Raw genomic sequence first — 26,662 nt, 5'->3', positions numbered from 1 at the left:
GACACCAAAAGCTGGCTTGTTGAAAAGTGTGTACTCTTAACCTTTGAACTGGCTGTTTATCAAAAAACTCAACAATATGATTTATGCAGTGGAGACTTAATTTGTTTAAAAATTGAGCTGTATTATTCTCCTAATATTTACTATTGTTTGTTGCATTTTATTTTTGCTCCTTCCCTCTTCTACTTTATATGTCCTACTGAAGGGGGGAGGGGTGTTTTTGCTTTTTTGTTCTTTTGCTGCAATATACTTTAAAATGTGAATTGATGGATCTGATTTCCAGTGATTGAGTGGATTACAAATACTGACATCCATATCTATTTAACTGTGTAAGAGCTAGATTAAATATTTTTTTTAAGATGCATGAAAATTAAACCCAACTGCATTACTGTGCAAATCTTTATTTTGTTTCTTGATCATGTTAGACCATTTGATTTTATTTCTTATCTAAAGGTACCACTGGTAAGCCTTTCACATCACATTCTGAATATGCCAAACTCTGTCTTCTTGCTGGGTGCATTGAATGCCGCACTAAGGCCAAGGCCCAAAACAAGTCTTGTATCAGCTGGATCAATGATTCCATCATCCCACAATCTGAAACACATGTCACAAAAATAAATAGTTAGGGGAAAACTGGACTTTTAAAACAGTACCATAACCACATTCTGATTTTACAGCAAACATGCAGTTTGCTGTAGTTTGAATTTTGGAGTAGCTCAGGATTGTCTGTTTTTTTCTGGATTGTGCAGAAAACTGGATAAAACTGCTGTCAGGTGGACTCATAATATTATTTCAACTCTGAGTATTAACAAGACCTGAATTCTTTTCCAATTAAAACCAAACCTGAGCAACATTTTCTTTACTAGGATAAGCCAAGATAGGAAGCTTAAATGAAAAATGGAAATATTTTGAAAGTATCATTATCCTAACACAAGTACCTGAATATGTCCAGATAGTAAAATCAGCAAAACAGGACATTGCAATGATGCCCATACTTTCAGAGGTCCATTAGTCAGGTAGAGAAGGTCTTCCCTTGTGCCAGCCCCAAAGGAGAGAACACACTCTCTTCGCAATTACAGTTCTCCCTCCTCCCTCCTCCTTTAAAAGAGGCACTGATATAGCTTTTTGACCAGGGCCTTTGAACTATTCTAAGGATGATTTTCATTTTTAAGACTGTACAGGTATTTCAATTATTTTATATTGCACCACTTTTAATTTACTATTGTGTTTTTATTGTATTATTTAACTATCCTGACAGACCTGCTTGTATGGAAAGACGGAACATAAATATACTGTAAATACTGTCTCATGCTGAGGAAGACTTCCAATCCTTAAATCTGCAAAACACAATTTTGCTATGGGAAGCTGAGATTTTATTGACCACTTGAATGATTTTTCACTGTAGAATAAAGACTGCTTTCTTCAAATCACATTAGCTTTCTCTTTGTTTAGTAAGAACTGTCTTCAGTAGTGGGACAGAGCATTAATTATTGAACAACCTATCAAGTCCCATGGTGAGAACATGAATCATATCTCTCCTTGTAAAAAATTCATAACACAACTTCAGCAAAGAAAAGGAACAAAGGCTCAGGAGAAAGCTGCTCATGACATTTGTTACAAGGTAAACTGATTAAACTCCTTTTAGAGCTCTCTAAGCAGATTAATCTAGCTCATTAAAAAGATGTCTGGCTAATGGCTCCTGATAATTAAGACCTCTGCATATGAAAGTTTCTAGCCTGGAACATTTGATGAGGAAATGCAGCTATGGAGCAAATATCCTGACTGTAGAGTGAGATATAATTTATAGGGAAATTGTTTTTTTAAAATAAAAAGCATAAAAGCAGCTCTTCTGTTTCCACAACTTATAATTCACGTTGTAAATAAATAAATAAATGTCCAATGGCTTATGTCCATCCTTGTATTTTGTGGGGGGGAGGGGTACCTTTCAGTTAGTCTTGACTCCTGGCAACAACATGGATCAGTCTTCTACAAGATTTTGGAAGTGGTTTGCCACTGCCTTCTTCCTCGGCTGAGACAGAGTGACTGGCCCAAAGTCACCTTCAGGCCTAAGGTGGGACTAGAACTCACAGTCTCCCAGTTTCTAGCATTATAAAAGCATTCCCAGATTTGTATCATCCTAATATATCTACAGTTCCTAAACCATGGTTTCATATTGATTTAGTCTTATGTCTGAACCTGTCCTACTCTTTTGTTGAAAATGGGTGATCCTGAATATAAATAGGCTTGCTAGTGGCATCAATCATGGTGCTGCTTTGCATTTATAAAAATTATGTGCAGCTGTACCATATGTGAATTTGATTTTTAATGTTTGTCTGAAATCTTTCCAAGAAAACTACAGGGACTAGGCTGACTCAAAGGCAACCCTCCCCAAAAGGTAAGCATGTAAGTATAATAAGCTGACCCTTATTAACACTATTTAGTAAGTCATAATTATCTTAGTTACAGCTGGAAATCTATCAGCTGTGGTAATCAATTTCACTTTGTTTTAGAAGAGAAGCATGATTCTTAGCCTGTGTAATATTTCAAACGAGTTTTTCAAGCTCTTAAAATATATATGGGTTTACTGCTGTTACTCAATAAAAGCATTTTAAATTATATCATAAATACACATTTTATTTTACTTGTTTTAAGAGAAATGTTAGCTGCCTTGATACCTTATGAAATATACAATGCTCCAAGCAAACCTCTCTCTAGAGAATCATGGTAAACAAATGTGATTTGGAAGAGAGACTATTCAGTTCCCTCAAGATCGTTTTTTAGAATTTCCTCTGACACACATGGAGGAGGAGAATTACTATTCTTCACCTTCTCATCTTTAAAATGGGAGAGTGGATTATTTGTAGCAGTGCACAACAACCCACTTCGCATATGAAACTTGCTTTATAGATAGTTAATAATGAAAATGAAAATATCTGAGCACCACACGCACATGCGCACAGACACAGACACAAACCCATGGCACTACATTATTAAAAAATAGCTAATTCTACCCGAGATTCACCTGGGAGTTTGCCAGGTTCTCCTGCCCATATCAGCAGACCCTTGTTCTTTAGATCCACTAACAGAGTGAGCAACCTCAAGGCATCCCAGAACAAGTCTACAGAATAGGAATTAAAGCACACAATTCACTGTTACTTAACAGGGGGGGCTGTTTCTTGTGTGTGAAAGGAAAACCACATTCAGAAAACACACAGAACAAATACTCAGTACAGCTCCTATTAAGAACACTCCATGTACCCCTAACACAACTGGGAGAGAAAGAGTAACAGAGGGATATAAAAAGGAACAAGCATGTGCATGAACAGGCTGAGAACCCCCTTGCTCTCTGACTCAGCGCATTCCCACCACAGCCAAGAGCCCAGTTCCACAAACTCCCACAAACAGCCTCACACTGCTGAACAAGGGCCCTCACTGTTGGACTCCACCTTCCCACTGAGCCAGCCAAGGCTCTCTCCAGCTGGCTTATGGAAGGGCACAAAAGGGAGCTGACACCCTGCCCCATCCTTCCCTCATCACATTTGCTTTTCAGTGGAAAGAAAAACAAATGGGAAAAAAAGCCAGCTCCTAAGTAGGAAACCTGTAAATCTGTCCCTCAGAGGAACTATGGGGCAGTCGGGGGCGGGCAGAATGTGGCAAAGAGCCCTAGGGCTTTGGCTGCAGAAGGGAAGAAGAGAGGAAATCTCAGGAACCAGCTTGGGCAAGGCAGGAATTCCTGCCAATGGACAAGTATGTCCACCCCACAACTCCAGGGGGAGTGCCTTTCCTCTGGAGGAGGTCCCCCAACAGTTAATTGGCTTGGCTTCCCAGACCTGTGGCATCAGGACGACACAAGAGCATGCATAGGTCTTGGACAGGTTTCAGCTTGCATGTGGAAAGGGCCACAGACAGACCCACTATTTCTTTAAGTGTAAATTCTCAACTGTCAGTAAGCGTATGGTTGTGCACTGTCCCCCTCTCCCTCCCAATCATTTAGTTACAGGATCAGTCTTAACCAGAGTTTCACTAATGGACAGTGCAAATATCGTCTCCTCAGCCTTTCCGACATTCAGAAAGCTTAGGCCAGCTGACTGGCTGTCTGGCTTCCTTTTCCAGCCACCCTGAAAAGTTATCTTTAAGCTGTAGCACACATAAAGACAAGATGTACACACCGTGCACTGGAATAATAAGGATTTCCTTCTTCCTCAAACCTCTGAATTATTGGCTCCTTCAGAACTTTTTCTTCCTCTTCAGAAAACTGCAAAAGATAATGAACTGGTATAGAAAATCTGGCAATATTCATCTGCAAGAGCATCGGACATCCAGTTCTAAGAGATAATACATATTCAATGTCTAACCAATAACCCTGAGTACGTTTGGAATTCTGCTTAGTTCAATGGGATTTCCTATTAATTGTGCCCTGAATTGCACTAATGTTAGTGACACTTACAGAAAATGGTATCTCAGTTTAAGAAAATAGTTACTTAAACTATGTAAATGATAATGATTTTTAAAATGCAATGGCCTGAGAAATTACTTTCCTTGCTCCTCTTGCATGTAAAAATGCCAATGAGACATCAAAATATCTCTTTAGTTAGGTTCCTGGTAACAGTAACATTAATTTTAACAAGCCTAATTTGCTTATAGTGCTAGGCTTACTTACAAGTGAAACAATTTGACAGTAGGTCACTAATTAGTTTGAATAATTTAGGCTCCGTCTTATTCGTAATGTACTTTTTAATGTACTAACGTTAAGTGTAAGTACAGCCTATAGTTTATAAGTATCCCATTTCAGTACAGCTTCAGCTGAGATCACACGGAATGAGTACAATCAGATATGGAAGAGCAACTTTATTGCAAGAAAATATACGGAAGTGATGGTACCAAATGCGGCATTATGACCATTCCCTTCTGAAGTATTTCTAAATATTAAAAGTAGTGGACATTACCTGCTTCCCATCCCTTGCTTTTTGGTCCCTGGCTACTGTAGCTAAAACAGTTGCAGCTTGTTCTCCTCCCATCACAGAGATCCGAGCATTTGGCCACATAAAAAGAAATCTTGGACTGAAAAAGATAAACGTCAATATAACGGGAAACAAAAATCTCTTCAGCTGTTTGTTGCATCACTTTCCATTAGCAAATTAGTTGCTTCACTCTCTATGACTGAGGGGACAGAGGGAGAAGGAATGTAATTTGCATAATATGAAAGCTGCTAAAAGCCTTCCTAGATCCCTCACTGTCCTTCGAAACTATCAATGTTTTTTTCAGCCCATATAGTAGACAAAACATATTTTAGCTTTTGTTCCATGATATGGGACATTGCTATATGTATTTCATTAAACTGAAACCACTGAAGGATTTATTCAGTGAGATCTATAGCACATGCAGTCAGTTACACAGTCCTGTGGCCTCTCTGAATTAAATAATTCATCCACATAGGTACTTTAAATCATACAATAAAACAATAGTCTCTTCAAGATTTATAACAATATTTTCAAATGTTATAGACTTGTGCCCAGTACCCATACTACTACGTCTGAAGTGCATATTTACCTATATGCTCTTCCACACATCCCATAATTTCCAGCACCATAGGAGCCTCCAATAATAACTGTTATTTTAGGCACATTGGCACATGCTACAGCAGTAACCATCTTGGCTCCATCTTTTGCTATACCACCAGCTTCATAATCCTTACCAACCATAAAGCCTAATTGGAGAAGGAATAAGACCATTATTAAGTAAATTTGCAAACAGCTTGTTTCATCATTAGAAAAACAGCAAAAGAGACAGTAAAACTCCATTTTATTTATTACTTTAATTGATTCAACATGTTTGATGCTTTGTAACCTTTTACCTGGTATTAGTTAAGGGAATTACCCTACCGTTGCTAAAAACCGTCTAAGTAAATTGTAGGCCACCAGACAGAAATTCAATAAATTCAATCAGAGTGTAAACCTAGTTTGCAAAACGCTTTATAAATGAATAATAACTAAATACAGTAACAATAATCCAATTAGTATCCGTTTGACAACATTCCCAAAACTCAAATAAGGTTGTTAGAAATAATGAACAGGAACTGATCAATTACTACTACACACTTATTTGACAGTGGAAATATAATTATTTGCTCAAATATTTGTTGTCCCTGAAATTCAGCTTCATAGACCATCATAATGATTTACTCACCTGTGATGTTTTGCAAAAATATAATGGGGATATTTCTCTGACAACAAAGCTGAATAAAATGTGTGCCCTGTAAAGATAGGAAAAAAATGATAGTTGATCTACTGAGAAATAATTTTTCAATAATACTGTTCTATCTGCTGCTAAAATCACTGGTACGCTCCTAAAGTAGTATTTCTAAAAACATAATGTTTATTTTTTTAAAAATGGGGAAAAAGTATTGCATTTTTTAAATGTACTCTCTATACTTACCAACAGGTAAGTATGTATAAATAAATAAATGGCATGATTTTGCATCTGAATCTATGTTACTCATTTTTCCCAAGTATAATACTCCTCTAAATGGCTTTATCCCCCAAACTATGATATCATGTTTAAAACAAAACTTTTCCTATACAGTGTTGACTTACTTTCTTACAAAGCTGATCCATGAAGCAATTACTCAGTCCCTAATAACTGCTAAAATAGATTGTAGCAGGTTTTAACACCTGATGATGTGATAAAATGGGAGGTGATAGTAACTGAGGTTACAGTTTGCTACTGTACTTAGTCCTAGAAACAGTAACATTGTTATAAGAAGCACCAAAAAAGATTAAAGGATTGTTGCAGCAGAGATCTTGAGAAAAGCTTAATAACAAACTACAACTGCTCAGCATCCGCAGAAGTTTAAAGCACACAATTTGCATTATCTAGTTGCAACTCTCAAAATTAAGCCCCATATTAGAATCCCACATATTGCAACTTGGATTGGATTGGATGGGAAGAGAATATAACAAACAGAAAGAGAGTAATTATTCAGCCATTAGGCTTCATCCTACCTCTAAAAAATGAAAACATGTTCATATTCATCTTCTTCAACTTTACTGGTGTTATTTATTAACAGCAGAGACAAATTTAAACAGCTAAACATACTCATTATCAGTCTTCCATGGGCAAGTGCAACCCTATCAAGGACTAAAAAGATGGAATATCTCCCAAACCAGAAGGGCCAAACAAACAGAGCCACTTAATCTTGCCAGGATTGGACCCATTGTGTCCCATGCACAGCCTCCAGACCCTGGGCCAGGACTTCAACAGCCTCACTTGGTTGGTCCAGGGTTCAAGATGTACATTTGGGCATCATTAACATATTGATATCTGATTCAAAACTGAAAGATGTCTTCACCCAGCAATTTAATGTAGATGTTAAACAAGAAGGAAGAGAGAGTCAAACCATGTGGCACCCCACAAATGAGGAACTGTGGGTGAGATCTCCATCCAGGTCCATCAGATGCCCAGGGCTGGCCAATCTAACAGGCCAATCTAACATCCACTGCAATAGAGGTTAGATTGGCCTGTTAGCCAAAGCCAAAAAGCAATCAGAGAGTGATCCAACCATGGCAATGGACTGAAAACAATGCCCTCCAAAACCAGCTTGTGTTGCAACTGCCCTGAGACAAAAACTAGATCTCGAGAGAGAGCCCTAGTAAGCATCAGGTCCATGATGACTTGGGACAGGTCAATGGTTGCCACGAAGTCCTGAGACCCCTCAGACATAATGTCACCAGGCAGGAAATTGAAATCCCTGAGAAACAAACAGATTCATGGTCTCTACTGAAAGCAATAGAATCTAGCAGCTCAGACAGGAATGGTGCTGGGCAGAGAGGAGGGTACACCAGAAGCGAACCCAACTTCAACCAGAGAGACTCATATCCTTTTATCCTCAGAGCAAAGCCAATGAAAGCCCTCAGTGACTTGCAGATGACAACTGCCACCCCTCCCCTCCCCTCCAGTCTCAGCTGGTGCTAAGCATGAAACCCAGGTGGGCATATTTCCAAGAGGGGAACTTCCCCTCTAGGCTAAGCCAGATCTCAGTAACACAAACAGATTTAATGCAAAACAATCATTCAACAGCAACTTAAATGCAGATTCTGAAGGCTGGAAGTAGAGATCACTCTAAAACAGCAAGCCTGCCATCCCCAAAAGTGGTTTGCTCCCAGGATCCCCCATATCTTCTGTCCATCATGGTTCCAATATTCCTGCCGGCTCCCTCTCCTCCCCTCAGATCCCTCCCACCCCTTGCTCCTTCCTCTCAGGCCAAGGCATCCATTCACCCACTCACAAACTACACATCCAATCATCCACCTATCAGTTATACTACAATCATTCCCCTAAACACCACACACCCAGTCCTCCCAGCAGTACCTCCCCATTTCCTACAGGCCACACCTGCCCCTGGTATTCAGCAGCCATGGCGGTGTGTGTGCCTTCAAATGCTGTGATAGCCGCCTAGCACGCACTGTCAAACTTCAGCCCTCCTTCCACCTAACAGAGGAACAGAATGTAAATGGTTAGGTAACAAGGTGCCAGTCCCTGAGTCTGAAAGAAGAGGTCAATGCTCAGAGAACAGCTCCACAGGACTTCCAATGGGCAACATAGATCAGATTCCAAAAAGCACCTCCCAGCTTTGCACCACCTGCCCCACTCCAAGTCCTTTTCACAGCACTGCCCCAAACCTCTCAGCTCTGGGCTAAAGCACTCCAGGAAACCAAGTCAGGTAAAGGAGAGATTGCCTACAGAAATTGCTTGCTTTTCTCTCCCCCACCCATCCCGCCTTGCAGAGCAGAGAGATTGGAGAGGAAGAGATTTCAAGAAAGTACTGTAAGCTGTTTGGGTAGCATGCCTGTTGCTGCCAGCCCTGGGCTGCTGGTGCGATCACACTGCTTTTGATTTGTAGAAGAGCAAACAGCTCACTCTCTTGAAATCTCTTTCTCTCCAATCTCTCCGCTCTGCAAGGGGGGGGAAAAGAAAAAAGAAAAAAGCACAGGTCAGGCACAGGACAATGCATGCTGACTGCAATGTCGATCACATGACTGAGGGACGCTGCCAAGGGGGGGGTCGTAAATTGGCCATAAAGTTATTTTTTCAGCACCATCGTAACTTCATAACAAGTGGTCAGTAAGCAGGGACTACCTGTAGTCCTCAGCCTAATTAATCACAAGCTAAATCACAACAAAATAATAAATCGGCAGCAGCAATAGTCAGTAGACAAAATAGCAGCATTTTAACATTCACAACTTTTGAATCAATTAAGTGTTAAAAGTGTGGAAATATACTTTGCACATCGGCTAATGTTTTCAGTACAATCCTCTCTAGAGAGAGAAGTCCAGAAGCCAGCTACCAGATCTCAGAAGGCTCCTCTCCCAGTCATGAACTCTCTCACACTTAAGATGGCACAGATTCCTGGAGAAAAGCCTCCACAGATGTTTTTATCTAATATCAATTAGCCACTATGGATTCTTGCCTATGGTGTGCATTTTGATTCTCAGCTATGAAAACTGGGAAGAGCTTCAATAAGAGATGTTCACACTTGCCTTCTTTGCTGATTCTGAGAAAAGAACACCATTGTTTCCAATTATTCCAACTGGATAACCAAATATCCGAGCAAATCCTGAAAGAAAAGAGCAAAAAAATCACAAGAACACTGTACATTTATCAACTGTCTATGAAAGGCTTTAAGCCTAAGAGTTCCCAGTCCTTAGTGGTAAAAAATATGTAGCATAAAAGTAAGCAGTTATTGGATTGCAGCCATAATACTATTTATCCTAGCAATAGCCTCAGCGAGTGCTTTTGCTGTGACCAAACTAAAACTATTGTGACAATTTAAAGACTAGCAAATTTACTATATGATGAAACTGATGTTAATTCAGAAGCCTACTGATTTTAGATTAATACCAACTTTGAGTTGTGCTCCCTCCAGAGAGAGCAGACCTGGAGCCTTGTGGTCCTTCTGAAATCACAGTTCTTCCTAGAAGAGCAGATGAAAGCTGTGGCCAGAAGGGCCATTGCCCAGCTTCAGTTGTGGCTTTACTTGGGACAAGATGCATGAGGTCAGTTACTCATGTCCTTATCATATTGCAACTGGATTACTGGAGCTCTTACAGCTGCCCTTGATGATAACCCAGAAAGTGCAATTGGTTGAAAATGCAGTGGCCTGTGTATTTGCCAGCTGGTATCAGTACTATCACATTATATCGCTTTGAGAGTTGCATCAGTTACCCGTGTGTTTCCAAAAGCAAGTCAAGACTGCTTGCTACTTATACAGTTTGTGGGCTCGATATCTGACAGACTACCTTTCCCAGGTAGATTTTGTCCACCCAAATTGGATAATCCAGGAGTACCTGCTGAAGGTCCTATCGCAAAGTGCAAAGGAAGGCGTTTATGATGGGGGCTCCTCTCTTTTGGAAGAGATGGCTCTCAGAAAGCTTGAAAAAACTTGACTATTCCAGAAAGCCTTTGAGGATTGATCAGTGTGAAATCATTGGCACCAAGCCATTTATTGTTAATGCGTACTATGGTAAATGACATATTTAATTGTAATGTTTTTATTACCTAGAGGTTACACGTTGCCTAGAGTTCTTGTACTGAAGTGATAAATCCATTACTATATTAATTAATAAATAAAGTTTTTCATGGAATCACATACTACAAAATTTGTTTTAAAAATTTAAAAGATAAGTTCAGCCAAAGCATGAGTCTGCAGAATAGTTTTAATCATTTAAAATAATACCTGTGACTAATGTATCCCCATATAAGGCCTTAAATTCATCAAATTTGCTTCCGTCAACAATTCTAGCAATGACCTTAAGTAGAAAGACAAAGGAGATACATTTATTATTAGCAATGCACTTTTGCTGTATTAAATATCAACCTAATATGTAAAATAAGATTTTTTCATAATGGAAACAAGTCAGAAAAAAACAAGCCAGAAAAAAATGGAAGTTTTGATTTTGGGTTTTAATGATTAAATGGTTTAATCTGATAGAAATAATGTTATTAAGGTTTAAATAATTGTAAGAGATTATATTTGTAAATGTCTTTATATCTGCACTGGAGAAAGTCGGAAGTCACCTTCTGTTTCTACTCTCTCTCTGTTTCACATTTTTATAGTTTTTCTTTTTTCTTTAGCTCTATACTCTAGCTTTTCTATATTCTATTTTGTATTTAACTATACTTTGAAAAATAATAAAGGTCTTTGAAAAAAAAAGAAAGGAAACTAGCCACCTTCCCAAAGTACATATTGGCCCATAATTACTTATGTCACCAATGTCTCATTATAAAATTAAGAGAACAAAAATACAATATACAGTATCTTACAACAGTTTGTAGGGAATGTCAATTTTTATGTTCAGATGACCTATACAACTAAGCAACAATTCAGTTTAGCAATAAATGAGAGAACACTATTGCATATAGCTTAGATCAGGCTAGGTTCTCTCCCAAGTGTCTACAGCTACAGAATTACAGAACACTCCATTCATAGTTTGTTTAATGTACTGTGCAAATAAGTGATCCTGCTTGGAATCATGTGGTTCACATGTCATGCTAACAAATCAAGGTGGTTGTTCGTCGTTTATTCGTTCAGTCGCTTCAGACTCTTCGTGACTTCATGGACCAGCCCATGCCAGAGCTTCCTGTCGGTCGTCAACACCCCCAGCTCCCCCAGGGACAAGTCCATCACATCTAGAATATCATTCATCCATCTTGCCCTTGGTCGGCCCCTCTTCCTTTTGCCTTCCACTCTCATCAGCATCTTCTCCAGGTGTCCTGTCTTCTTATTATGTGGCCAAAGTATTTCAGTTTTGCCTTTAATATCATTCCCTCAAGTGAGCAGTCTGGCTTTATTTCCTGCAGTATGGACTGGTTTGATCTTCTTGCAGTCTGAGGCACACTCAGAATTTTCCTCCAACACCACAGTTCAAAAGCATCGATCTTCCTTCTCTCAGCATTCCTTATGGTCCAGCTCTCGCAGCCATATGTTACTACGGGGAACACCATTGCTTTAACTATACGGACCTTGGTTGTCAGTGTGATGTCTCTGCTCTTAACTATTTTATCGAGATTTGTCATTGCTCTTCTCCCAAGGATTAAGCATCTTCTGATTTCCTGACTGCAGTCAGCATCTGCAGTAATCTTCGCACCTAGAAATACAAAGTCTTTCACTGCTTCTACATTTTCTCCCTCTATTTGCCAGTTATCAATCAAGTGGGTTGCCATAATCTTGGTTGTTTTGAGGTTTAGCTGCAAGCCAGCTTTTGCACTTTCTTCTTTCACCTTCATCATAAGGCTCCTCAGTTCCTCTTTGCTTTCAGCCATCAAAGTGGTATCATCTGCATATCTGAGATTGTTAATGTTTCCTCCAGCTATTTTAACTCCAGCCTTGGATTCCTCAAGACCAGCATGTCGCATGATGTGTTCTGCGTACAAGTTGAATAGGTAGGGTGAGAGTATACAGCCCTGCCGTACTCCTTTCCCAAGCTTAAACCAGTCCGTTGTTCCCTGGTCTGTTCTTACTGTTGCTACTTGGTCGTTATACAGATTCTTCAGGAGGCAGACAAGATGACTTGGTATCCCCATACCACTAAGAACTTGCCACAATTTGTTATGGTCCACACAGTCAAAGGCTTTAGAATAGTCAATCAAACAGAAATAGATGTTTTTCTGAAACTCCCTGGCTTTTTCCATTATCCAGCGGATATTGGCAATTTGGTCCCTAGTTCCTCTGACTTTTCTAAACCCAGCTTGTGCATCTGGCAATTCTCGCTCCATGAATTGCTGAAGTCTACCTTGCAGGATCTCGAGCATTACCTTACTGGCATGTGAAATGAGTGCCACTGTTCGATAGTTTGAACGTTCTTTAGTGTTTCCCTTTTTTGGTATGGGGATATAAGTTGATTTTTTCCAATCTGATGGCCATTCTTGTGTTTTCCAAATTTGCTGGCATATAGCATGCATTACCTTGACAGCATCATCTTGCAAGATTTTGAACAGTTCAGCTGGGATGCCGGCGTCTCCTGCTGCCTTGTTATTAGCAATGCTTCTTAAGGCCCATTCAACCTCACTCTTCAGGATGTCTGGCTCTAGCTCACTGACCACACCGTCAAAGCTATCCCCGATATTGTTATCCTTCCTATACAGGTCTTCTGTATATTCTTGCCACCTTTTCTTGATCTCTTCTTTTTCTGTTAAGTCCTTGCCATCTTTGTTTTTGATCATACCCATTTTTGCCTGGAATTTACCTCCAATGTTTCTAATTTTCTGGAAGAGGTCTCTTGTCCTTCCTATTCTATTGTCTTCTTCCACTTCCACGCATTTGTTTAAAAATAATTCCATATCTCTTCTGGCTAACCTCTGGAATTTTGCATTTAATTGGGCATATCTCCCCCTATCACTGTTGCCTTTTGCTTTCCGTCTTTCTTGGGCTACTTCTAGTGTCTCAGCAGACAGCCATTTTGCCTTCTTGGTTTTCTCTTTCTTTGGGATGTATTTTGTTGCCGCCTCCTGAACAATGTTGTGAACTTCTGTCCAGAGTTCTTCCAGTCCCTTAAATCGATTCTTCACCTCCACTGCATATTCCTTAGGAATATTAGTGAGCTCATATCTAGCTGATCTGTGGGTCTTCCCTAATCTCTTTAGTCTGATCCTAAATTGTGCAAGAAGTAGTTTGTGATCGGAACTACAGTCAGCTCCAGGTCTTGTTTTTACCGACTGTATAGATGTCTGCCACCTTTGGCTGCAAAGGATGTAGTCAATGTGATTTCGGTGTTGTCCATGGGAAGTCCATGTATAAAGCCGTCTCTTAGGTTGTTGGAAGAGAGTGTTTGTTATGCAGAGTGAGTTGTCTTGGCAAAATTCTATCAGCCTATGTCCTGCTTTGTTTTGTTCTCCCAGGCCATGCTTACCTGTAATTCCAGGTGTCATCTGACTGCCCACCTTAGCATTCCAGTCTCCTGTGATGAAGGTAACGTCTCTTTTAGGCGTGTTGTCCAGTAGGTGCTGCAGATCATCATAGAACAGCTCTACTTCAGCTTCTTCAGCATCTGTGGTTGGGGTGTATATTTGGATCACTGCGATGTTAGATGGCTTGCCCTGAATTTGAAGTGAGATCATTCTCTCGTTTTTTGGATTATATCCAAGCACTGCTTTAGCCACTTCACTGTTAATTATTAAGGCTACTCCATTTCTTCTGTGGTCCTCTTGTCCACAGTAGAAGATCTGGTGGTCATTTGATGTGAAGTGGCCCATTCCAGTCCATTTCAGTTCACTGACGCCCAAAATGTCTATCTTTAATCTTGACATCTCACCAATAACCACATCCAATTTGCCCTGGCTCATAGATCTTACATTCCAGGTTCCAATGGTGTGTTGATCCTTAGAACATCGGATTTGCCATTCACCAACAGCACTGTTGGCTGCTAGCCGTCCTTTCGGCTTTGAGCTAGCTGCGTCATCACGTCTGGGGCTAGTTGAACTCATCCTCTGTTCCTCCCCAGTAGCATTTTGGCCATCTTCCGACCTGGGGGTCTCATCTTCCGATGGTATACCGACATATCTCTGGTTGTACTGATCCATTTAGTTTTCACGGCAAGAATACTGGGGTGGGTTGCCATTACCTTCCTCAGGGATCGCATTTAGTCTGACCTCTCTGTCATGACCTTCCTGTCTTGGGTGGCCCTTCACGGTTTAGCTCATGGCATCATTGAGGTGCTCAAGCTCCAGCACCACAACAAGGTAACGATCCTTTGCTGAAGAAATCAAGCTGGAGCCATCTGTAATTGCACTATTCTACCATTAGTGGGAACAGGTCAAGGACAGTAAGGAGTTTGAATGTGTATGGTGCTCATTTGCTACCAAGCCATATGTTGTCTTAATCTGTTGTCTGAAATGGCTCTTTCTGTGTGAACCTCTGCTGATTAAGGAATGAATGAGTTCAGTATGACTTATTTCTACTGATAAAGTAGGTGAAATATAGCACCCAAGCATTATGCACAATATGGCCCAACATAACTGAGGACTCAATCTTGGGATATTACTTATAATATTAGTGAAACTGGTTGCATGATTTTGATTTAACTACTATGTTATTATATGTATACTGTCCTTCTTCTTTTGTCGGTCCGGTTTAATACTGCTGGCCTAGAATGGTTTTCACATTTCAATTTCTAGTGGAGAGAGCTGGTCCATAGAATCACTGAGAATCGTATATGATTGAATGGATAGCATCATCATCAAATTCATACGATTTACATGAGTTTGTAATTAAACATGGTTGTAAAAATCCAGGTGATCTGTCTCTTGTACAAGAGAAGAATCCCTTATAACCTCTTGAAGAAGTAGGACAATTAAAATATTAGAGGTAGTAATGGTAGTTTAGTCCTGCCCTTAACATTTTAAGAAAATGAAACCAACATTTTATTTTTCATTACTTATCTAGTTTCTTTTAAAGATAAGAACACTAGAATGCTGAAGTGCCTGCTAAATTATCTTCTAAAAATGCCTAATATAAATATTTTTCAGGAAAATTATGATTGCAGTAAAAAGCCAAATATTGCTGTTGACCTGCCAACTTTTTTACTTCTCATCATTTTGAGCAAAATACTCTTGATTGTTCTAATGGACTATATCCCCCTTAAATTAGAGCCCAGTGTAACCTAAAAGCGTTACTCAAAACGTTATGTCCTTGGAAGCAAAGACTACATTAATAATCTGGAGTTGCTACTACCCCCAGATACAGCAATATTCCTAGCTCACATTTACAATCAATGACTAAGTATTCAATCTGTGCACCTAAAGACCTTGGACCTGTCTGTCAAGTTTGCTCTGTGGCCATGAGCAGAAGCTTGTTTAATTTGGACTTTGGAAGATTGAAGCTGAAATGTGTATCTAATCGCATTACCTGCCACTTCAAGACTTGATTAATTGTGTCAACAGATTTGACAAGAATTGGTAGTAAAGAGTTGTGAACTTGGCCTCTTGAAAAAGAGGAGCAGCAGCAGAGGCCTATTAAAGATAAATGGAACACTTATGGCAGTACTTCTGTTCTCAATCTTACTCACTGCTATTCCTAAATACAAGAACTGAGCTAGATATACAATAATGGGAAAAGTTAGATGCAGCATCTAGCTTACACAGACATAAGTTGTACTGAAATGGTTTTAAGTTTTAACTGCATTTTATTGTAAACTGCCCAGAGTCCCCCATGAGGGGGAGATGGGCGGTGAATGAATGAATGAATGAATGAATGAATGAATGAATGAATGAATGAATAAATAAATAAATAAATAAATAAATAAATAAATAAATAAATAAATAAATAAATAAATAAATAAATAAAATAAGTAGAATTCCATTCTTACACTAATTCAAATTCCATAATTCTTTTCCATTGTTTTTGGTTCAGTAAACACAAAAGGCTAGTTTTAAGCCAGTAAAACTTGTCTGAAACTAACGTTTGTTGGCTTACTGATGGTGGTTTAAGTGATATATAAATCAGGATGCATGTTTGTTTCCTGGATAATTCCTGGTTTGATTTTATGCCCCACCCAAGTCTTCTCAGACCAAGACATAAATTTTTAAGGCAAAACAACCATTTAAAAAGGAGAAGTAAAATCTAGGAATTATAAAAAGGCATGATTACTTTGCTCATCTGCAAATGTGATTCTGGCTTTGTTTCATAAACCATACTTAAAACAAACAGTGTTATAACATGATGTGTGAACTCAGGCTATAAATGTCTCAAAGTGATCAAAATAAAGAATAAAGAAGACTTCCATAATTCATATGATTTTCTTGAGATTAGCCTGCTAGGTGGAGAACATTACACAGTCCTATGTGTATTTTGTATGCAACCACATATGCCAGCTTCTGGGTAGACACATCTTTTAAAATCATTCTTAGGGACGTTTACCTCTTTAACATCAAAATTTCTTTTAAGCTGCTCTCCAACTATACCATACAGTTCATCCGGAAGGAATAACGGTTCTTCTGAGGGTTCTACTGTTACCTGAAATAATTTGAAGTAAAAAAAATAAAGTATTACAAGAGAATTAAAGCACTCATCAGTTTTGCACACTGACTACCAATTCTCCTTTTCTGCAAACCCAGATTAAATGTTGGCAAGTGAATCACAATTTATTCAGTATGGAATTTAAATTTACTCTAAATTTTAGATTACTCTTCTCCAGACACCTCCAATATTCATATACTTAAATCAACTATATGATTCAATCAGACCTACAACTGGACCCAGGTTAGAGGGCTAAAAATGGGGTTCTTGATTATATGTGTATTCTCTCTACCCCATGAGTTCCATCATTACCCACAACTCAGGAATGCTTGAGCTCACAACAACCACACCTAACAACAAACAAGAGTGGGAGGAGGGATAGTGTTTGAAACAAGAGGGATAAGGAACTTAGTGGATATAGTAGGGGTTAGCAATTTTTTCATATTACATATTTTCATCATACAATTCACATAATCATTCCAAAAAAATGAAAATAAATATATTTTTAAAAAACCTCACAATCAAATATTTTAAAAAATGACCCAAAATGGCATTATGTACGTATCTCAGGATCTCAAGACTGCATCCATGGTTAATTTTTTTAAAAAATAGGCTATCTATTTATTTTTTTAAAAAATGAGAGGCCAGAATCCAGCATATACAGGCGCCAAGGCTCCAAGTTCCTGACTTGTGTTGGATACCATCTGTTCTATAAGCCAAGCTCAGTTACTGATCTGAATATGAAATAATCTAAAGTCCAGTCAGAGCTACTTGGATGCAAACATTACACTGAGCAAAATAAATGCAGCTTCTAGGCCACATGCATCCTTCAGGAATGTTGGGGTGGCCTATAAAGCCCCTTCCCACACATCGCTCAAAGGTCTTCCCCTTAAACCAATGTGCCATGTTATCTCTACAGGTAGTCCTCACTTACCAACCGCAATTGGAACTGGCACCTCCATCACTAAGCGACATGGTCATAAAGTGAAATGTCACTGATCGCACCTGACATACTTCAGTTCCGGCTGCGGTCGTTAAGCAAATACCTGTGGTCATTAAAAGCAATGTCACGTGACCATGACTTGTGACTTCCTGCCAGCTTCCCCATTGACTTTGCTTGTCAGAAGCCAGCTGTGAAGGTCACAAATCATGTGACCGCAGGATGCTGTGACAGCCAAAAGTTCAAGGACCAGTCATAAATCTCCTTTTCAGTGCTGTAGTAACCTCAAATGGTCACTGAACGAGTAGTTGGTAAAAAGGCCTACCTGTACTGTACTTCCCTTCATTTATCTTCCCTTCACTTCACTTTCGACATTTCCATTTTCTACTTCCACCCGTCCCCACATCCCCACCAACCTTTTCTACCTGCTTCCTATCTGCCAGAGCAGTGTTTCTCTCCGACTCCCAGTCACCATGTAAATTCTATCAGCATTAACCCTGCATAATGTAAAGATACGCTACTCTTCAGATCCCAACTCAAAAAGGTCCTTTGGTTTGGGTGTGGACCCATCTCCTGCACCTGACATCTTTTCCTGGCTTGCACAATAGCTGTAACAGTATGTGGGAATGGCCTTGGGAGACAGGGCAAAGAGACACAGCCAAAGGAATGGTCAGATAAATTAATGAGCACATCTGGTCATGTTTCCTGTCTGGTCTACCTTGTAGGGCTGACAGTAGCCCATAATTACACAATCCAAAAAATACGCATCTGAGTTAAGAAGTCTCTGCCATCATACAATATGATTTTGGGGTTGGGGCGGGGGCTCTGTGTCAGCACCTCCTTAACTTAAAACCATATTTTCTTGGGATCACAGGGACATCATGCAGCCCTGGAAAAGACACAACTTATTTAAGGAGATACCAATAACATCTCTCAAAGTGCAGCACACCTCTAACACAGTGGCATTATATTATTGGCACGCCTGAAAATAGAAGTGGATAATTTAAAGGGTGGAGGGGAAGGAGAGCAGAAGAAAGTGCACAGGCATTTGCACTGCACTCTTAATCACCCTTAAGAAATCAGCTGAATCATGCTAGAAGTGAGGCACCTTTAAATGAGTACTCTTCCTCTGGACTATCCCAATAAACACATATACACCATAGCATCTTTGTATATTACTTCATGTTCTGATACATCCCTAATGAAGAAAAAATATACACTCACATCAATTTTCTTCTTGTAATTCAAACTTCTCACCACTTTTCTAGCCAAGTGGAGTGCATGATTATCATCCAAAGCATAGTGATCAGTTACACCAGATTTTCTGCAGGTTTAAAATACAAAACTATAGTAAGTTAACAAGAAAAGCATGCTTTTCCTTATCCTGAGGGATCACCACTTTGACGTAGCTTCGGTAACCCTAAGAGTGATGCTGATGGGAGCATAAATTCTTGGAAGGGTTACCCTTGCTGGTAAAGTCAAAAGAGGAGTGGTGAAGCTAAGGAAATCCACAACAAGTGTGAAGACAGATGCTGCTCTGCAAGTGAGAAGGAAGTCAAACCCCTCTGGAGTAGGAACTCTAAAATCAACACCATTACCAAGCAATGTTGAACAACTTCTGAACTGTTCCCAGTAAAAAAATGTATGGACATGGCTCAAACATTTAGATAAGTTTGGAGACTAGATGGTGAGATCCCCAAGTCCTCTAGCTATCAGGAAAAAATGCTTTCATGGGTAGCTGTGGAGATTATGACGCAGCCAGACCAAAACTGCAAGGAAGTCTGGATACTAATGGTGGAGTAATAAAGGCAAACTTCCTTGTTTTATAACTCCTGAAACATGTAATGCGAGAAGTACAAACCAAGGAAAACTTGAAATCATCAAAGTGAAATTAAATAAGATGTTTTAGAAATAAGTGAACTTTTTTTTTAATCCATTCAATCACATCCAATTCTCAGAGACTTCCTAGACAAGTTCCTGCAGTTTTCTTGGCAGGTTTTTCAGAAGTGGTTTGCCATTGCCTCCTTCCTAGGGCTGACAGAGAGGGATTGGCCCAAGGTCACCCAGCTGGCTTAGTCTCCTGGTTTCTAGCCTGATGCCTTAACCACTACACCAAACTGGCTCTCTGAACTTAGATGGGTTCAACTGGGTCACTTCTTATTTAAAGTGGTTATTATCCAGCATATGAGACTATTAGCAGAGAGTGGCAATAACAGGTTTAAAAGAACACTGCTAAGTATTTGCTTGGTTATAGCCCCATAAATAACAATATCATACTCCTTAGAATTAGTGAATATCCAATAAAATAAATATTATACTAATGTACACCTCTGCTACTGACACAGTGGTGGAGAAATTATATGGCAAACTACAAGAAATAAATGCAATTCTAGAAAGAACAAATATTACTAATGGGTGATTGGATTAAACATTTGGGGAAGCAGAATAAACTGAAATTACAAGAAGATTTAGACTGAGTAAATGCAATGATAAAGATGATAGGTTAATCGATTTTCATTGCAAACATCTGTTCCAAGCAACACAGATGCAGACTCAACACTTGAGCATCACTGAATAGACAACATAGGAATAAAATCAACTTTATAATAGGAAATAGAAAATGGAAAAGTGTAATCCATTTAGCCAGGATACTTCCAGGTGCAGATTTGGTGTTGAATTTATGGGTTTACTTGTATCAAATATATGTTAATTTAGAAAATCAAAGAGATAAGTTTAGATACGATAAGCAAGATTTAATTGAGAGAACACCGTGGTCACTTTAAGGAACAGATTCCATAGTTATTAATGAATCTGAGGAGCTCTGGGAAGAGATAAGTTACATAGTGCAAACTGAACCAGAAAAATATATTCTCAAAATTCCAGACAGAAGAAAAATCCAAATGGCTTTCAGAACAAGCTATCAGGATAGCTAGGGAAAACAGAGGAGGAAAATTTTGCAAAATAAAACAGATGCACAATGACACACACTTCCATTTTCAGGCAACAAGGGACAAGGAAAGATGTCCCAGACAAAAAAGTGTTAACAGTAGAGGGAAATACCAAAAAAAGGTAAATGAAAGATATATTTTAAAAGATCAGAGATCACAGGATAATTTATATCTAAGGAAAAGGTAATCATGGAAGGCATCTAACAGAGGCAAATCAAGTTAAAAGAAAATGGAACAACTATACTGAAGTATTTTAAAAATGGAATTATTTGGGTTATCAGGATTACCCACTAAACTGTTCAAAGCTACAGGAGAAAGGGCAGTTAAAGTGAAGAAAGGAGATGCGAGAAAGTATGCAAATTTTGCTTAAGATCTGACAAAGAAGCATTGAGCCATGTATAGAAGGAGAAATGCAGGTTTCAGATAATGCAGAAGGACACAAGATTAAACAGCTGATATAAGATGGTTAATGGAGAGAACAAGAATATTTAAGAAGGCTTACTTTTGCTTTATTGACTACAGCAAGGCCTTTGATAATATAGATCATGCCAGAGTATGGAACATATTAAGGCTAGTGGGAGTGCCAGAACACCTGATTATTCTTTTGAGAAACATTTACCCTGAACAAGTTACTGTAAGAACTAAATTTACAGAAAGAGAGTGGTACAGAATACAGAACTGAGTGAGGCAAAGTTGCACATTGCAACAATTTCTGTTTAATTTGTACAGCAAATATACCATGAGAATGGCAGCATTAGAAGAGATACAAAGATAAGTCAAAATTAGAGGTTGAAATGCTAATTATTTGAGATATGTAGACAATACCACTCGGTTAGCTGAAAGTAAAGAAGATTTAGAAGATTTCATTAGGAAACTAAAAAGAGAACAATCTATGTTAATTTCAAATATTAAGACACAGATAATGTCAACCAGCATGCTCAGAGAATTAACTGTTTATGGTGAAGTGAAAGCAGTAGATTTATTTATTTATTTATTTATTATTCACATTTCTATTACCGTCCATCTCCCCCTAAAAGTAGATAATTTTGTTTTCTAGGGTTCAAGAACAGATAAAGATGGGCAGACTATTGGAGAAGTAAAGACAAGATTAAATTTAGAGAGGAAGGCAATAACAAATGTCAACAAGATCAAGGAGGATAAGGCTGTTTCAATAACAACAAAGATGAGAAAAGTTAAAGCAACAGTTTTCTCAGAGCAACATATGGCTGTGAAAATTGGACACCAAGAAGACCTAGAGAATGAAAAAAGTCAAATTATGGATTTAGAGATGAATACTAAGAGTAGGATGGAGTGCAAAAGGAGCCCACCAATTAGTTCTGGAAGGATCAAAGACTGACTACTAAGGTGAGGTAACAATCAGCAAACGAAAGCAAAGATATTTTGGAGAAGTGATGTGAGCATATACAGTACCTCTTCTGCAGTATCTATGACTCCACAGTTCAGTGCACATCCAAACTATCAGACACCTCTTTCTGTGTTTATTTTATAGAAACATTCGAAAAATTTAACCTCCTCAAAATGTATCCAACTGCTAAGATGTAGAGACCATTTTTTCCCCACTATTCTCCAACTGTAATTTTTTAGTAGCATACAATGTGCTTGGTTTTGTGTGGAAGCTTGGAAAGCTTGCCAGGAATTGACTGCTAGTAACAGTTAATTAGATCGATAAATCCTGTACTGTACATTTGCTCTGCTGCATTTTTGACCATTATGCTTAGTTATTTTTATTTTATTTGGTGAATTTATTTAGTAAATTTTAGTCATTTATTCCCATAATTTGTCAGAGCTTATTCATTCTTTACACAAAGAATATTTTACCCATTTATTCATAATTATCTTTTTAGATATAATTTTCTTACTTTCATGACATTCTATATCTATCATCTATCAATATTAGTATGACACTACATATAATTTTTGCATTAACATTAGTTATTAATACTACTTACAACTGATCTCATAACTCATCTTAGACCTTAGTGTTATAATGATACCATAACTATGTACTATAAATTTTAACCTTTTAATCTAATCTTTTCCTCATAGCCAGGAGGGTTGTAAAACGTTAGTGCTACCTCATGCCAGTCAATGTCCAAAACAAATGAGTGAGTGAGTGAGAGAATTAAGGAATGAATGAGTGGATAAGGTCTGGCAACTAAGTCTGGCAAAATTGATTGAAGTAGGAAAAGGAGAAGGAAGTGGATACAATGAATGGATGAGATCATGAACTGCTCGGAGGTCCCTAAAATAACTACAGACTGTTACCTGGGACAAGCTGAACTAGAGGTTTTTATCAATAGCCACCAAGAGTTGAACCTGACTTGATGGCATCTAACTAGCTACTGAATGCTGAAGAGCTGTTTTAAAAAACCATCTGCATAAAATCGGAAACACCTGATACCCTAACACACAAAGCAGTTCTAAGAAATCTGAAGGAACTACTGTATTTCACCATGAGAGTGGTAGCAGAAGATTCCACACCATTTACAACAAGATAACACCTAGCATAATGAAAAGCTACAATCCAAACTATTGGTGGAAGGAATTGCTTATTTTACCTGCAGTGAAGATCAGCACCTCCAAGATCCTCTGCTGATACCTGTTCCCCAGTTGCTGCTTTAACCTAAAAATGAAAACTAAAGCTGAGCACTTCCAAATGTACTTGACAGTTGTGTTGGGCACACACCCTTTTTTAAAGCTAAGAAGGAAACACCCAGATAAACAGGGATTAACATCAAGCAGAAAACAATACCCAAATCAAGGAACTACAAAGGAGAAAACCACACCCCCACCAACACTGGCAGGGCAAGCTACTGCATATAAACTCATTAGCACTGATGATGTTACCTAGTCAGGTGAATGAATGAATGAAATGTCTGAGAGCAAACAACCAAGCTCAGAGATCAGCAAGGACTCCACAGTTCAACCCTGAGCTACACATATTCTCTTCTATTGGTATCTATCTATCTATCTATCTATCTATCTATCTATCTATCTATCTATCTATCATATCCATCCATCCATATACCTAAGTCTAAGAATGTCACCTTGAGTTCCCAGAGGAAAAGAGGACATAAATGCAATTACTGTTACTAGCTGCTTGTCCTTATTTTCCATTATTGTTCAAGTTGACAGCATCCCCACATGAAAAAGCCCTTGATTCTGAAAAAATGCTCACAATTAATCAGTAAGTTCTGGTTCTTTTCCATTTTTCTAAAGTGACATAATGAGTGCCTAAAATTCAACAGGAAATTAAATAACGAATTAATTAAGTGCTAAATTATAGAGCTTCATCATCCAAGAATTGTTATCGATTTTCTACGTCTGCTTTTGCTGATTACTTTGTACCAGAAAACTATCCCTGGCACAGGAAAACACTTTCCACATCAAGCAACTATTTTTGCAAGACAAGCAATGCAAAGTGCATGTTTTAACTGCTGCCAACATGCTGTGGCAAAAATGTCATTCAAATATATTTTAATGGTGTTCCCCCCCATCTAGAAATATAGGTTTATCTTTAAAGTGAGATAATTATTAAGAAGTACTTAACTGTATTTTTGAAAAAGAGTTTCACATTATTTTAGAATGGCAAAAAGTATTAATTGGTCAAACAAATGTGAAGGACAAAAATAATTACTTATCTGCGATTTATATGGGCTAGTGCTGTCACCTCTGACTGGCAACAATCCCTGCAGGGTCTGACACCGAGATTTTTCCCCTATTTGTTATCTGATACGTTTTTAAGTAAAAATGACACTCTATAAGTAGCAGTATCTCATGCAGATCACTTAAATGGCAAATTTATGTTCAGTTAAATAGCAGCTTGTCTATGATTCCTTGGATAGTACATGTTTGCATCGTCTTTGCCTATTATAAAATCCACCAGGATTTTTTCCCCATTTATAAGAACTGCAGAAGACATCTGAATCAGTAGTAGCTGTCAAAAAAAGAAAAGCAGATTTGTTTTTGTCAGCCCAGCCCTGCTACTGAAATAGCTTAGAGAACGCAGGTAAAAATAATGATGCCTTCCAATTACGTTCAGCATTTAGTAACTTCGTGGACACCTCCGTATACTTTTCACAAAACAATAGGGAAGTGGTTTGTCACTGTCTTCTTCTAGGATTCTTTAATTTCCCAGCCTAGTTTTCAGTCCTGGGATTTCTTGGATGTCTCCCATCCAGGTAGTTACCTGGTCTGACCTTGGTTAGTTTTACTGGATCAGCCAGATGCATCACATGGTTAAGCAGCCACAGAATCTGTAGTATATTAAACATTTTGGTATTTAACAAAATGTTTATTTTTGCAACACCTAGTTGTTACATTGAAAACTTCAATACAGTTATATACATGTATTGATTTTTATAAAGGAAGCCTTCAATAATTCTTTGAAAATACTTCACTCACCAATGGAGGTCCACCCAAAAATATTGTTCCCTGCTTGCCAACTATTATACTTTCATCAGCCATTGCTGGGACATAGGCTCCTCCAGCTGTGCATGAGCCCATAACCACTGCAATCTGAAAAAACAAATAAAAAGGTGGTTTATAAGAAATCAGATGGACTTATCACCTTCTGTTTTCAGTCTAAGAACCTAACGTATAACAAATGTAATTCTTCCCTCTGATATACAAACCAAAACTGACTACTCTGGAAAGCAATAGTTCTCCTGGTTTAACTCCATTGTATAAATAGGGTAGCCTCAACCTTCAGCTAGAACAAGACTGTGGAGTCCCTACCTCAGAATCAAGAACCAGCAACCAGCATCAGCTGAAATGCATTTGAGCATCTCAGATTCCCATTCTGTGATCATTTCTGAAACTTCATAATGAATTTATCAACAAGCTTTTTAGCTCCAAGTTTCTTTGGAAATCATCTTTAACTGCAGGAAAGCAGCACTGTGAAGTATTGCATATTTTATGACTTTTCAATATTTTGCTTTAACTAATAATACGCACAGAGAATAAACTAGCCAGGGAAGTTTTGCCAAAGGCAAGAAAAATTTTAACGAAAGGAACAACAAAGATACAACTGTGAACTACAATTCTTTCAGTCTCTTCATAGCAGCCACTCATCTTAGGTCATATTGTTGCACTGAATTTGACTTCTTCTAAGCCACTTTAGAATTCAGTCATGGATGAAAAGTTCAGTTTAAATCTAAATATTTTTGTTTCTTTTCTGTTTCGTATATCCTGAATTATTCTGCCTCTCTCTACCTCTTGAATTCTTCCACCTTAGTCATTTCTTTTTTGGTCAAACATTTTTGTCCTTTTCATGTACTTTTAAACAAGTTTCCAATATCTTCTACCTACACACTTGGACTGCTTAATCAACCCTCATTCATTTAGATGTACTGATACTAATCACTTTCTTCTTAATGAGCTTTTCATTCTTATTGTGTATCTGCTATATAACAGAGTTTAACATATCAATAAAGAGAAAAACAAATGGCAAAATGTGTAACAAGAACACATCTTCAAGCTCTGATCTTCACTGATTTCATACTTAGTTCAGAAAATTAGCTGGCAATGTTTCATTCTTTTGTGTCACAAAATCTTAGAGCTGAAAGGGATAATTTAGACCACTGTTTTTCAAACTTGGCAAGTTTAAGATGTGTGGATTTAAAGTCCCAGAATTCCCCAGCCAACTAGGGGGAATTCTGGAAGTTTAAGTCCACACACTTAAACCTGCCAAGTTTGAAAAACACTGATTTAGACCACAGAGCCAAACTTCCTGCCCAGTGCAGTTCC

General features: G+C 38.4%; 1 protein-coding gene across 2 annotated transcripts in view; it reads right to left on the bottom strand.

Annotated features, from left to right (window-relative positions):
- Positions 1 to 381: 381 nt before the first annotated feature.
- The window catches only part of MCCC2 (methylcrotonyl-CoA carboxylase subunit 2), a 44,641-nt gene continuing 18,360 nt past the window's right edge, over positions 382 to 26,662 (bottom strand). For both annotated transcript variants that reach the window (XM_063295495.1, XM_063295496.1), the window contains exons 7-17: positions 25,319 to 25,432; positions 23,479 to 23,537; positions 19,170 to 19,275; positions 16,907 to 17,002; positions 10,730 to 10,802; positions 9,534 to 9,610; positions 6,184 to 6,250; positions 5,548 to 5,704; positions 4,944 to 5,058; positions 4,167 to 4,252; positions 382 to 591 (exon numbers count right to left, since the gene is read on the bottom strand). In XM_063295495.1, coding sequence (XP_063151565.1) covers positions 474 to 591; positions 4,167 to 4,252; positions 4,944 to 5,058; positions 5,548 to 5,704; positions 6,184 to 6,250; positions 9,534 to 9,610; positions 10,730 to 10,802; positions 16,907 to 17,002; positions 19,170 to 19,275; positions 23,479 to 23,537; positions 25,319 to 25,432 — 1,068 coding nt within the window. In that variant the 3' untranslated portion in view covers positions 382 to 473. The remainder of the gene's footprint in view (positions 592 to 4,166; positions 4,253 to 4,943; positions 5,059 to 5,547; positions 5,705 to 6,183; positions 6,251 to 9,533; positions 9,611 to 10,729; positions 10,803 to 16,906; positions 17,003 to 19,169; positions 19,276 to 23,478; positions 23,538 to 25,318; positions 25,433 to 26,662) is intronic.

Source organism: Candoia aspera, chromosome 2 (genome assembly GCF_035149785.1).
Source record: "Candoia aspera isolate rCanAsp1 chromosome 2, rCanAsp1.hap2, whole genome shotgun sequence".
Lineage (NCBI taxonomy): Eukaryota > Metazoa > Chordata > Lepidosauria > Squamata > Boidae > Candoia > Candoia aspera.
This window is presented reverse-complemented; position numbering and strand designations above follow the sequence as displayed.